Below are 14,805 nucleotides of genomic sequence, written 5' to 3'. Positions count from 1 at the left end.
AGTAATATTGTTTAAATTCCAATTTAACATTTAGCCCCCTTATCTTTCAACACTATACACCTAACCCCCTTCCATAACGACCGCCTTTTCTTCTGTACACCCACGTGACTAACATGCGCCTTGCCGCCCTTCTTAACCGTCACCCCCCTCACTTCCGGCGGCCGGTACATCCGGATCAACGGCCACTTAACACCATCAAAAAACGGGTGCCGTTTAATCTCCGCCGCACCCCTGGCGCATCCTAGCCTCTCCCGCGGATCTTTCACCAACAATTTCTCTATCAAATCCTTAGCCTGCGCCATTCCCTTAACATCCACCTCATCAAACCTAACCGTCTTTGTTGCTATATTACGCAGTGTACACTCCTTACTCCCTCCCCTAAACGGCGTCGTTCCGTACAACAACTCATAAACCAACACTCCAAACGCCCACCAGTCCACCCCGTTTCCATGACCGTCACCGGAGATCAACTCCGGCGCTAGATATTCATGTGTACCTACACACGACTTCGAAAACGCCGTCGTCGGCTCCGCCACAAACTCCGGCAACGTTTCCTCTTCACCTTTTGAAAATCCGAAACAATTCCGCTGACCTTTACTTCTGACGTCATCACTCCGGCGATCAAGGACCGGAATGACGTCAGCGTTGAAGCATAGATCAAAATCCGACAGCATAATATGACCGTCGTTACGGATAAGTATGTTTTCCGGCTTCAAATCACGGTAAACAATTCCGATCGAGTGGAGATACTCTAACGCTACGAGAACTTCTGAAACGTAAAACCTAACGGCGTTGATCGGAAACCGGTAGTTAGGTTGCTTGCGGAGCACGGAATGTAGGTCTCCGTTTGAACAGTAATCGATTAAGAAGCAAGTGTAGTGAGAAGCTTCTAGATGCGCGTAGAGTGTAGGAACGAACGGGTGGTCTAGCACGGAGAGGATCCGAGCCTCTGTTTGCACTTGTAACAACTTTTTACACGTCAGCAGGTTGTTATCAACAACTTTTAAAGCAAAAGTTGCGTGATCGTTGTCACGTACACGGCATAAGAATACTCTCCCAAGGTTGCCAGATCCGACGTGGCGGATGAGTTTGAGGTGGTGGAGGTGGAGTGCACCGTCGGAGGAGAGGTTTGTGGCGGTGCGTATGGCGGACCAGTTGGTGTCGGAGCTCCGGTGAGGGCGGCGGTGGAGGTTGGGGATTTCGGTGGAGGAAGTGGTGGTGGAGACGGAGGAGATGCGAGTTGAGTCGGTGAAGCTGAGGCTAGTAAGACTGGAGCGAGCACTGGTGGTGGTGGTGGTGGTGATGGAGGTTGAGCTGGTGAAGCTGAGATCGATATCGGAATCGTGATGAATGAGTGTGGGGGAGTAATCGTCTTCCATTATTTTGTGAGAAATATGTGATGGTGGAGATTTGGTTAGGGTTTGGTTGGGTTATATACTCGTGTCTTGATTGTTGATTATAACTTGTTTGTGAGGAATATGTGATGGTGGAGATTTGGTTAGGGTTTGGTTTGTTTATATATAAAGGTGTCTCGTGTTAATTGGGTTTTTTTAACGACCAATAGAATTAATTTTGAGCATTCTAGGGGTGCCTACTAAATAAACGGAGTACTCCGAGAGTAACTCGAGTTCACCATTAATTTTGGGGAAAATCTGGTAACCCACCCGTCCGTAGACACGACAGTGAAATTACCGGTAAAACTCATTTGGCTAAAGGATCCAACCTAGGTTTCCATAGGGATCCTATCATTGTCCACTAGCGTTTCACTCTGCATCAAGTGAGAGTTAAACCTGTATCTCTTAAGAGAAATGCAAACACTCCACTACTTGATCTAGATGCAAAGATGATTGGCCGTTGATTGTAACTGTAGATGCAGAAATGGTTTCGTTGACTTTGTGAGAGATGTCAGATGTGGCAACCGCGTAGTTACGTTGGAACTTGCACTTTCACTTGTGTTTATCTTAGTTTATCTATTAAATTTTATATTATTATATTGTTTATATTATTATTAAATTATTGTTTGTGTTTTTAAGAGTTATTATTGGTGAAGATACCTTAAGTGGCCTTCAATTTAGCCAAAATGGAACCGACCACCCTATTTCGCATTTAATGAGGTTATATATCATGTTAGTTTAAATTAAGAAAAAAGTACTCATTATTGATATTTTAGAGAAGGTTAGCTATTGTGATCACACTTGGTGAATTTCTATTACAGAATCTGTAGAGTTTTATATATTGCAAAATGATTGAACCACATGAACTCACACTTTCATGTTTATACAAATCAAGAAGTTATAATGTCACATGACACTCATTATTGGTCCTTTGCAACACTTTTCCACCCTTCTATGATGTGGGTGCTAAATATAGAGGTGCACAAATCGGATTTAAACTCTAAACCAGTTCAGATTGGTCAGTAAAAGCAAAACCGGTTTTAGTTTTAACACTGATTCAAGTTTTGTTGGTTTGTTGGCTGGGTTTTCGAACGGTTTTTACCAATTAAGTTCGTGTGTTATCCGTTTTCGTAAGAGGTGAATATAAAGTGGTTAGAAACCTATGGGTTGTATCGGTTCCAAACGGTGTCTATATGTATTCCGGTTCCAGACAATTTTCGGTTTGAGTACCGGTTTCGGTTCTTAAACCAATTTGGTTGTGCACCTCTAGTGCTAAATACCATCATCTTTTAAAAGTCAAGTATGCATCACAACGGTTAACATGGTCACACATCTAAGCTTTTTGACATGCTTTTTTTTTAAGATCTAAGAGAAACCAATTATGTGCATCTAATTACATGTTGCATAACCAACATTATCCTCCGCCTCAAGTGAGTAGAGGTCAAGATGGCCACCATTTCCTCAAATGAGTAATGGACCATTTCCTACTAATGTTTCTACTAGCTAGACATATCCAAAGCAGCTTTTAGAGGCTTTCAACGACCGATGTTTCAAGCATCGAGATGCCCACCAAATGCTCAACCCCTTGGATCCCCTCCAGGGGTTCAACTCCCTTGGATTCGTCGAACGTTGTAATTGGAAAAGTCTCGAATGGGCGTGCACTTCGCACGTTCAAGCTCGTTATGTTGTTTATTCATATTTCCCTTTGGTTTTAAATAAATCTCAATCAACTAAATGACTTGATGGCACTAAAAAACTAAGAGTACTTGGTTCATTACATCTATAATGAGAGAGAGAATGTAATACATTCATGCGATTACATAACCAACTTATGTATCACAATTTTTGAACAATATATACAAATCTTTATGCTTTTCTATTAAATTTTATTTTGTATTTAACAAATTCATCTCTTGATTCTTTTCAATAGAAACGAAAATCATGCATGCATTGAACCGATTATGTCTTCAGGACCTACAAAAATATCAAAACACAATAGTTGATCAACAATGTAACGTTAAAAGTTAAAGATCGAACACCACGCAGTCCACCACATCGCCACCCCTAGAAAAAACCTGATCAAACATGAAACATACACTATAAAAACCTAACTAGTTGAATAAAGTTTAGGTCATTATCTTTTTTCATGTGTTGTAAGAATTTGTCATGTCGATTTTGAAAAGTATACAAATCATGTATCAAATATATGGTCGTTAAATCTAATATTTGAACCTTTATGACTAACAATATATTCTCACAATTTCTAGATCGTATAATAATGATTTTAACGGCAAAATCTTAAATTACCCATAGATTTTTTATAATATAATATAACATAATATAATATATTTAAATATATTATTATAAAAATAAAAATATTTTGTAAGCAAATCGGAACTCAGATATGAAATAACATAAACTTTCCTTGGTGCTTTTATGGTGTGGTCTGCTACGTGGGCAACACATGGCTCCACAATGTCGGTAATCTTATTTTCAAATAATAAAAATTTGGAGAATTAAATAAGTACTTTACCCACATTTATAACTCACTCAAATAATGCTTTACCCATCTAGTTAATGCTTAATAATTGACAATAAAAAATAAAACAAATTTCCCAACCGGCCATTAGCACATGATCAACATGTTTGTAGGACTAACGAGGTTAAATTTCATATTCTTATTTTTTAATAATTAATTGGTAAGCTATCAAATTAGAGACGATAATTATTGATTCAGGGTGTGTAAAATCAGTGATTGGGGGATAAGCACTTGCATAAGAGTCTACAAAAAAATACGAGTTAATTACTGTTTTCGTCCCTGTGGTTTGTCAAAAATCATTATTTCAGTTCATTAGTTTAAAAATTGCGATCTCAGTCCCTGTGGTTTCACTTTCGTAACAATTTCAGTCCACCTCGTAATCATTTCAGTCCTTGTACTTAACAGAATAATGGATTGAAATGGTTACGGAAGTGAAACCACAGGGACTGAAATCGCAATTTTTAAACTAATGGACTGAAATGGTGATTTTCACTTCATTTTCGCAATTTTTAAACTAATGGACTGAAGTGAAAAATACAAATGTTCATATGTTTTTTTAACCAATCTACTTTGTTTATATAATGAACGACCCTCTAGCTTATATGAATTATCATATTAAGATGAGTTTCAAGATCGCCATATAACGTTACAAAATTACATATTTCCCTAAAGTATAGAATTCAGTATATAATGTAACTTGTATTTGAGTCCGTGCTTTGCGGTGCGAGTAGGAGGATGCTGACATGGATGTATTTGTTATCAAGTATTCGATTGATTCGTATTAGACCGTTTGGGCTTTGATCTAAACAACAGTAATAATAAGCAAACAACACGGTTAAGTAAACATGTCTAGAGTTAAAAGTTATTTTAACTATAATAGGTTGAATAAAAAAGAGAATTAAATTTGTTATATCGTGTCAAAGGATTCATATAGATCATGCAACCTTTAATCTAAATGACGTTGATGAGGGGATGCGGTGAGAGTTCGGTCGGAATTGCACACTATGACAAAGGATAAGAAAACCAAAAAAGGTTGTAATATTAACCAAAATAATATTTATATGTGTTTGGTTCGTTGTAGCTTCAACTCGGTTTTGAACATCAATACATAACCGCATAAAAGTACGTCGTAATTTAAGCAAATTTTGATTGTACACCGGTATCATCTATGCGAAAAAAAATTCACATCTTAATGCCAATAAAAATAAATATATTATTAATTACGTGCCATAACATGGGTTTTAACATTAAAAATAATATAAATGTTAGGTTTAGGTCCTGAGAACTTGGTCTAGTGGTAAATTGGTCTGCCCTTCTTAGTGCTTGGGCCATTTTCGAGGGACATCTTGGTGAATGGACGAATCGGGGCTTTAATCCTAGATTTGAACCTGACGGGGGGTGAGGGTTTACGGATTCCATCCGATTCCCGCGCATCGGGGGACATGGTCTCATGGCGGTCGAGGAGTCAACCTTGGACATAGCCCCGAGCAAGGTGGGTTTACACGTCAAATTCTTTACGGTTAAAAAAATGTTCGTTTTAGGAATATGTTCTTTAAGCATGATTTAAGAAAGCCAATGATTTCTAGATCAAGTGGTGGAATTCTTGAATTTCTCTTGGGAAATGCAAGTTCAACTCTCACTTGGTGCATGGTGATCCTTGAGACAAACAGGTTTACCTGTAATTTCATCATCATGCCTACAAGGGGTGGATTACCGGGTTTTCCCCGAAATTGATAATGAACTCAGGTTACTCTCAGAGTACTCCGTTTGGTCTAATAGGTGCATTGAAAGTGCTTGGGATTGCATCTTTGGCCGTTTATATTCATTTACTTGTAACAAAATATAAGAATGCATAAGTTGTCTAATCTGACTAGTTTGACTTTATTAAAAAAATATTTGTTTTGATACATTGCCTAAATCGTTATTATATCACCTCGGATTTGATCGATAAATAAATTATCCTAAGTTTTATATAAAAAATTTATAAATTGTCAGTCTAATGTAAAAATACGGCACGCAGTTCTATGAAGCTTCCATTTCATTTCATTTTGTTGATTTTGTCTATACAAGCAACAATATAATTATTAAATGTATTTGGGACCCCCAAAATCAAATCGGTTTGAATCATATTTTGGAGGTATTAACATTATACTTGAGTATGAAGTGGGGTAGTATCCTTATTATAAGTTAGGAATCATAAATAATTCGTTGCTAAAAACATTCATAGAATTCACCCGTAATTAGCACATTGATCAACTCATCAATCCTTTTTTCGGTGGTAGTTATCTGACAAAACTTCAATATATATATGTGACCAAGTCGTATATTAGTTATATTTTTCATGTATAAGGAGGAAATGACACCACTGATAATATTACGTGTCATCAAAGCTATGTTACGGCTATATTTAAAAACAAAACAATGTGATACTCCAATATAAGTCATGTACGTATAATTAGAAGCGATATTTGCTACTTAATAGTATGAAATTGGACAATGAGTACAACTATAATATGCTCATTTAAATACACATATATAGAGATCATAACGTGTGTTAGGTTTGTTTGTTAGAATGGCGAGCTAGACATACATGGAAGACTTTAAATCAATATCATGGTTGGTTCGTAATCTATGGATCAACTACTCATGTAAGGTATTATGTAATGTTTTTAACTTATTATATGATCAGAACACGACTCTATGAGGCTTTGAGCATGGTTAATGCATGTATTCATGACACATGACGAAAAACAATGCGGCATACTACCAGTTCAGTGTTTGTATAATGATGGTTGCGTCATGGGCCATCTTAATAACTAGAAATTTGCTTGATGTCATATTACAACGTTCATGACTTACCGTAAAGTGAGAAACAAATGATGGGAGTCAGGGGCGGAACTAATGTAATATTAGCCGTAGCACGGGCTACGGCTCAAGTCCATATTCGTAGTGATTTTTTTTTTTTTTTGGTTTTATACAAAGGATATCCCTAAATTAATACAAGGATACCCCTAAGAACACACAGTGTGGGCATTCAAAAATGGCATTTTTGGTATCGACGGTTAACTTTTAAAATTTAAAAAAACTTACCTTTTTTAAAAATTCTAATTTTACACTATAAATACAACCTACTTCTTCATTTTTAAATTACAAACTCCACCACTTCACCTAAATTTATACAAACTCTCAACGCCTTTCTACTTCACCCGAAAAAAACCGAGGATGACAGTCGTTGCGTGGACCGAAGAAGATTGCACTTTGCGAGTCGTGGATCGAACCTTTGAGCCACCACACGCCGGATAGGTGCTCGAGTGGTCCTTTTTGGAGGACAACCCGACAACACTTTCAAGCCTATACGGGTGAGAACAACTGAATCGTCGACTCCCTCTCGTATCGTTTTAGGACAATCTGTCTCGCTCAGACGTTGCCTTCTTCGACCATTGTTCTTGTTGTTTTTATTAATATTGTATGATTGCACGGTAAAAAAAATTTAGGATACCTCTGATTTAACGGGCTAGTTCCGCCACTGATGGGAGTGTTGCTAGGACTTTCGGCATGAGGTTTGTTTGACATACATGAGAGCATAACTATTATGATAAATGAACAATATATAGAGCATGTATAGCCTTAAATTAAATCCTACCAAAATTTGAAGGGCATACGAGAAACTATAAGTCTTACAAGAATTGTGGTCACATAATATAACGGCTTCTTAATAAATTACACTTTTGATGACAATAAGCGAGTGAAATGTTGTTTGTTTACTAGCTAACGACTTATTTGCTTCAGATATGGCGAAGTAAGTGAGAAGAGTGAATTGAGGGGGAGCCATTTGTATAGGTGCCGTCCTTGAACTCGAGTGAACATCTATAGATATTATTGTAGGTGTTCTAAGTTATTATGTGTTAAGTTTATAAATTTTGATACAGCTAACTTAGGAAGTATTATAACTAAAAGCATTGTAATAATAAGTGTGATCGTAAATGTATACTATTGCTACTTTAACATGATGCCGTTCAAAAAAAAAATATATATATATATATATATATAACCTTAATATATATATATATTTTGCATTTTATATTTTATATCTTTCATACTTATAACTTTTATATATATATTTTTGTATCTTATATCTTTGAAGTGGGCCTAGTTGGAATATGAGTAATTGAAAGACTTGATCGAACGACATGACACGATGATTGTCCAAATAAACAAATAATATAGAAACTCCACTTTGAAATTTACCAAAAAAGACAATAACTATCATCAAACTATATCAATCTAATTTAATATTTTATTTTGATTTTTAAAGATTGTGTATAAAGAGAATACAACTAAAAAAGATTTTTCATAGCATTGCGAAGGAATGATAAGCAGCAATAAGTCAAAACATATTTATTTATTTATTTCCGGATAAAAAAACAATATTTGGCTAAGCAAAAGGAATGCAACATATTTTTTTCCTGAAGGAAAGAATAGTGATTTGTTTTTAAAACTCTTACCTTTTTACTCAACCAAACAAATCACTTTTTTTCTCCAAGTTCGACTGAATATATTTCATTCTTAAAGATGATTTTTCTAGATTATTAATAACTAAATCACACTCTTCAAATTTGAATTCTTGTATAAATGTTTTTGATATGTATGAGAATCTATGAATTTTATTAAAGAGAGTTTGAGTGCATTATTGAAGTTAACTTGAAATTTTGGTCTTGTTTCTATAAAAATCCAACCTAAACAAACGAATCCTAGCCACACAGGTTTGGATTGGCTTCCACAGAAGGTCGACCTTGAGAAAACTAAATTTGCTCACGGGAAAGATAATCTACAGAACAAGAAACATCGTTAGGCTCCCTATAGGCAGAGATTCCTTCATGTGACTCATATTCGGTGTGAGTATAGATATCGAGATTGATTAGAATATGTGTGAGTCTTGTAGGGATGTTCAGAATTCGATACGGATTCGGAAAATTCGAGGTTCTATTTGATTCGAATTTGATTTTCAAAAATTCGAATTTGAGTCTAGTAGTCGAATTCGAATCGAATACAAATTTTTGATTTTCAATTTGGTTCAATTCGAAACTCGAATTCCAAGTTATACATATTTTTTGATATATATATATATATATATATATATATATATATATATATATATATATATATATATATATATAGACAGAACTTTCAGAACTCCTAATAAACAATCATTTTATATATAAGTTTTTGTATTTAGGGTCTTTTTATCATCTATTATATGTATTTCTTTGATTACATACATGTTAAAAGTAGTTTACATATGTTTAATTGCCAAAATTATATATATATATGTGTGTCATAACTAATTGCATATATGTAAAAAAATTAGTTTACATATGTGTAATTATAAAATTACATATAAAAAATGATAAAATTACTCTTAACATGTATGTAATCGTAAAAATACACATAATAAATGATAAAATTATCCTAAACATAAAAATATATAAATAAAAAGATTGTTTATTAGGAGTTCTGCGAGTTCTGTAAATATTTATGGTTCTGAAATAATCCTGGCCCTATAATATATATATATATATATATATATATATATAAAGTAAATCGTACAATATGCCTTAATGTACATTCCGTACGCAATGGCAAGTCGCACATTATAACAAGAAATCGCATGTTGATAAATTCAGAAGTTCGCATGGTCAAACAATTATATAAATCGCATGTTGATAAATAACCCAAATCGCGTGTTATAATAAATAACCCAAATCATTTTCGCATGTTGTAATGAATAATCAAAATCGCATGATCTTCAATAATACCAAAATCGCATGTTGATAATGCTTCGCGTACGCAATGTACGTTAAGGCATTTTGTTCGTTAACCGGCCTCTATATATATTATACACACACATAACTCTAAATTTGGTCCCAAGTATAAATAGCTTTCATAATTGATAGGTCTATTATTCATAACATTACCAAGCTCAAATGACAAATAGCCCCATATTACTTATTTCCAAATTCTTACCTAACTTACATAAATATCAGTAACCATCCTAACTTCTAAATTATGATGTTTTGATACATTGAGAGTTTATTAGTCTTGTAGATTAGTACTTTTCATGTTAAAAAATAAAAGTGAAATAATTTATAGTATAGGGTAAATTTGAATTAAATCAAATTTATTCGAGTTTCAAATACGAAATGAATAAATCAAATCTAAATTCGAATACAAATTCAGTTAAAAAATAAAAAAGAAATTGAAAATTTGGATTCGATCAATATGAGAATTCGTTATCTTCGTTAAACACCCATAGAGTCATGTGAGAGTATCCAGGAGGACATACCTCAGGGATGCAGATCTCACTCCTATTTATAGTAGATTTCGTTAGATGTCACTATCGCCAGAGTGGTGTGGTCTCTACAACAATAACTGTGTGGGTGATGTCAGTCATGCTCCTATTGGTGGAAAACATTATATGCCGAAGGTGTGCATGAGCATGCTGACATCACCTCTATTCTGATCGGTGGATATAAATCATTTATCAAACGTTTATTTATGTGCTTAGGAGGTAATCTACTACGTGTGGGACTACCGAATAGAAGAAAGTGTATTGCTTCTTTACAGATGAGTTTATGATCTGTTGTCACGTATGTACAGGTCTGACCCATTTGAGGAATCCGGTATATATCGCTACATAAACTTTTTATGTTTGATCAATGATCAAACCATGAGATAGAAGGTGGTTTTATAGTTAATTATTGGTTTTAATAAGAGTTTGTTATCTAAGTTAGCTTGTTATTTTAATTATATCTTTATTCTATACTTCAGATTTGTAACTCTTGAATCGTTAATAAGAATTATAAATATTAAATAGATTTTTGTGTGCGTCGAAAAGAGCAAGACAACCCACCTATGCTCTTATCACTTGCTCATATAGTTCTCATTTGTAACCTATGATTGTAAAAAAAAATTGTTATAATAAAAAAAAATTGCAGCTAAGGTTTTTATCTAAACGTATGCTATAGAATACAGTTTATTTATACTTTTCAATTGCAGTCACTTGCGTTATACACGATGATTTACAAACACATCCTATTATATCACATCTATTTGTTAGATACCAAACAAGAGAACTAAACCCAAAAAACTAGGTTTGGTGGGTGAGAGAACTCATTTGGTATATAAACTGCACATTGTTTATTTGGTTGCCTATACAACCAATGTGGGGCAAGCCCCATACCTTGCAATGGTTTCAGTCCATAATGCTATTGTCAGATTCATGTGTCACTAAATAACATGTGTGATAAAAAAAAATCCTTTACATTGTTATTGGTAAACCTTACATAATATATGATGCAAAATATGTTTTGACCGGAAGGTGGAAGTGGCCCATGCTCAAGTAGTGTTCATTCTTGAAATCTAATTTGGCTCAAGAAGATTTCATATAGTATTTGTTTGTGATTATAAGTTTGATTAGTATATGTCTAATCAAATTAATGAATGTGTGTATAATTAGACATGGGGAGCCACCAATTATTTGCCTTTTTTTCAAGTGCAACGTATTTATCTAGTATATAGCAAATCATATGATATTTAAATATATGGTTCTAGTCGACCATAATAACATACAAGCTTATTTTGATATTCAAATATTTATGACGAGTGATGATCACGACGTTGACCAAACCAGATAATGAAGGTAAAGACCATGTCAAAACTATAAGTTTATACTATAAATTGAGGTAAAAGATGGGCTTTGGCCCAGTGGTCATGCAATGATGGGAACAAAGGCCTGGTCTCAGATTCGATTTCCGGAGCACACTTGAGTTTTCTATTACAGTGCATTTACTCCAGAGAGTCTTAGACTTTTGTGGAGGGTGCAACTACACGCTCCCGGTCTTTCGGGTGGGCGATAGACTGGAAATTTTCTCGTGGAGTGCCAAGCCAAACTCTGATGCCAAGCGTGAGCCCGGTTAAGACAACATAATCTTGGCCAGAGTAGGGTGGTGGGTCTGCCAATGTGGTGGGTGCGATATCTATCGCCTGTTGTAGAAAGTTGCCGTTCAAAAAAAATTTGATGCCAAGGGCAACTATTTGGCCCAACGAGGTAGTGAACTTTTTTTTTTGTATATTTGGAGCAACCTATACTCCTAAGTTTATATCACTGTTCATTATGAGATTTGAACCATTTACTTAATTGAGAGGGACATCATTTTACATATCATGATACTGTTAAGTTAATTGTCCTTTGACGTGAACTATGATATAATTTGATGTGGTAACATATTGCACAATACAACTTTACTATGTGTATATTAGGAAAAAAAACTACTTTTTAGAGGCGAAGAAAATTTGTACATCAACCAAAATATAATCTAGCAAGGAGCTAGATACAACACTTAACAGTATAAACACCAAAAAACAAATACATCGAAAATACAATTACAACATAGATAATTTGAATGTAAAAACAAAACTATTTACTTAAGTTTGTAAGTTTTATATCTTGAATGATACACAACATAGATAATTTGAATGTAAAAACAAAACTTTTTACTTAAGTTTGTAAGTTTTATATCTTGAATGATAGACTAGTTTTTTTTTTCCTAAAGACTAGTTTAGTTTTTATTGATGGTATTAAGTATTTAACTATTTGAACTTAAAAGCTTATATCTACTTAATGCTACTTTTCCTTTGAAAATATTTCAAGCCCAGATTTTTGGCCCATTTTAAAAATGGAGTGGGGTAGCGGGTAGCCACTAAACTATAGCGGCACACTTGCGAAAATTAGACTTGGGAATTGGGATTAGTTGATTGCCATTATCACCCAACTGTTGCGCATAACAAATGGCCCGGTTTAAACCGGGTATTAGTAAACTCAATTATATACTCAACTAGGTTATTGCCCTGTGTAATACACGGGATGAATCATAATTATAATGTAAAAAAAAATATAATCATAATATGATCTAAGTATATATAATATAGAGTAATATGCAGACTGAATACGAAATAAATATTGAAGTTTGTATAGCCATTCATAATAATATGATCAGTTATTTGTTTTAGGATTTGTCATAGAAACTTAAAATTTTGTACCACTACTAATATTTATTGTGACATTTTCTTGTTCAAATGTAACGTGTCTGATTTTATCTGATAATAGATTATTCTGACGGGTTAATGTTGGCATAATATTATATTTTCTACCATCCAAATATAGTTTCCTCACTTTCTCTATCATTAACATTAATATAAGGTATGCTCGTATTCAAAGCTATAAACCAATATGAATTGTACGAAATAATTACTTTTATCACAATTAGTAAGGAAACCAATAAAAACTATTGATAGTGTAATATGTCCTATACCATTTGAAAGGTCTGAAAAGAGACTTATAGACAGATAAAAGTAATGTAAATGAATAGACAAAAATTGAATCAATAAAACCAAATAACTATAGTTGAGAAAATACTATGTATAATGTAATACTTTACATGTACAATTGAACCAATAAAACATATATATAAGTGAAAAAATAAAAATAAAGACATGAGACACCATACGACAACTAAGTAAATCTAAATTTTTAAAAAAAAGTTATGATATTCCGAATGTGAAGATACCTTTTACAGGCCTCTACATCTTAGTTACAATAGGAAAAAATATGTAAGTTAAGAGTTTACCATGTTTTAAAACACATATATCTAACTTATCTAAAAATACATGATGTTTTCTATGTGACATAGATAATATGCATATTACTTATTTGACATGGTAAACTTATCTAGAAAAACATGATGTTTTCTATGTGACATAGATAATATGCATAGCATATCAATAGTAAAAAAATATACCTAGTATTTAGAATGAAGTGGAGTTTACAATAAATTATATTTATTCAACTCGTGTAATATACGTGGTTTTAAAGATATAACTTTTTTATCTGGTATATAAAATTACATTTATTCAACCCGTACAATATGGTTCTTATAGATATAATTATTTAATATATAAAATTATATTTATTCAACCCGTACAATAAATCAGGTTTTTAAAAAATATACGTTTTATCATTTAGTATATAAAATTTATTTATTCAACCCCGTGTAGTACACGGGGTTATAACCTAGTTTTATTATAATCATAACTACAAAGAAAAATTTCCTTAAAGTATAGCAATATTAGAAATTATAAAACATCGATATGATGAAATTTAATCATTAAAAACATACGAAACTAAGACGGTTAAATAAGTGGGTTAAGCTTGGTTGGTTAAACACAATCCAGATCGAATAATTTATCTTATCAATAGATTTACAATCAAAATAAAATTCTAATATAATATTTAAATCTTTTTAATTTAAATTTAAAATTTATCAATAAATTATTGATGCCCTCATTGAATGACATGTGTCCCAAATCAGGTTTCTTTTATTATATAGTATAGATATAGATTGTAAAATCATGTTGCATACTTATTTAACTATTATAATTATAATTCATATAATGTTAGTTAGTAAGATTTCTAGGCATTAAGGTTGTACCTTTGGTTTTGTGGGGTTTCCTTGTTTTAGGTGTCGTTCATTTTGTTGTTTAGTTTGTACCTTTAGGTCAGTGAGAGCTTTAAAAGGGTCAACTATCGCCTGTTATCACCGTGTGGTCTTATTGTTTGATTTTTATTTATATAAGAATAAATTACTGTTTTGGCCTCAGTAGTTTAGACAATTTAACCATTTCAGCCTAAAAAAATCTTTTAACATATCAGACCCCAAGATTCATTTTATAACGGTTTTGGCCACTGACATTAACTTTGTTTTGTTTTTTTTACAGTTAAGTGTAAGGATAATTAGGTAATTATATACCTTAGGG

The 14,805-nt window shown here is 33.2% G+C and overlaps 1 protein-coding gene across 1 annotated transcript; it reads right to left on the bottom strand.

Annotated features, from left to right (window-relative positions):
- LOC110889761 (serine/threonine-protein kinase WAG1) lies at positions 1-1,581 on the bottom strand. Its single transcript, XM_022137327.2, has one exon. The coding sequence runs from the start codon at positions 1,377-1,379 to the stop codon at positions 24-26; it is 1,356 nt and encodes a 451-aa protein (XP_021993019.1). The 5' UTR covers positions 1,380-1,581; the 3' UTR covers positions 1-23.
- Between the last annotated feature and the right edge of the window lie 13,224 nt (positions 1,582-14,805).

Source organism: Helianthus annuus, chromosome 11 (assembly GCF_002127325.2).
Source record: "Helianthus annuus cultivar XRQ/B chromosome 11, HanXRQr2.0-SUNRISE, whole genome shotgun sequence".
In the NCBI taxonomy this organism is placed as follows: Eukaryota; Viridiplantae; Streptophyta; class Magnoliopsida; order Asterales; family Asteraceae; genus Helianthus; species Helianthus annuus.
This window is presented reverse-complemented; position numbering and strand designations above follow the sequence as displayed.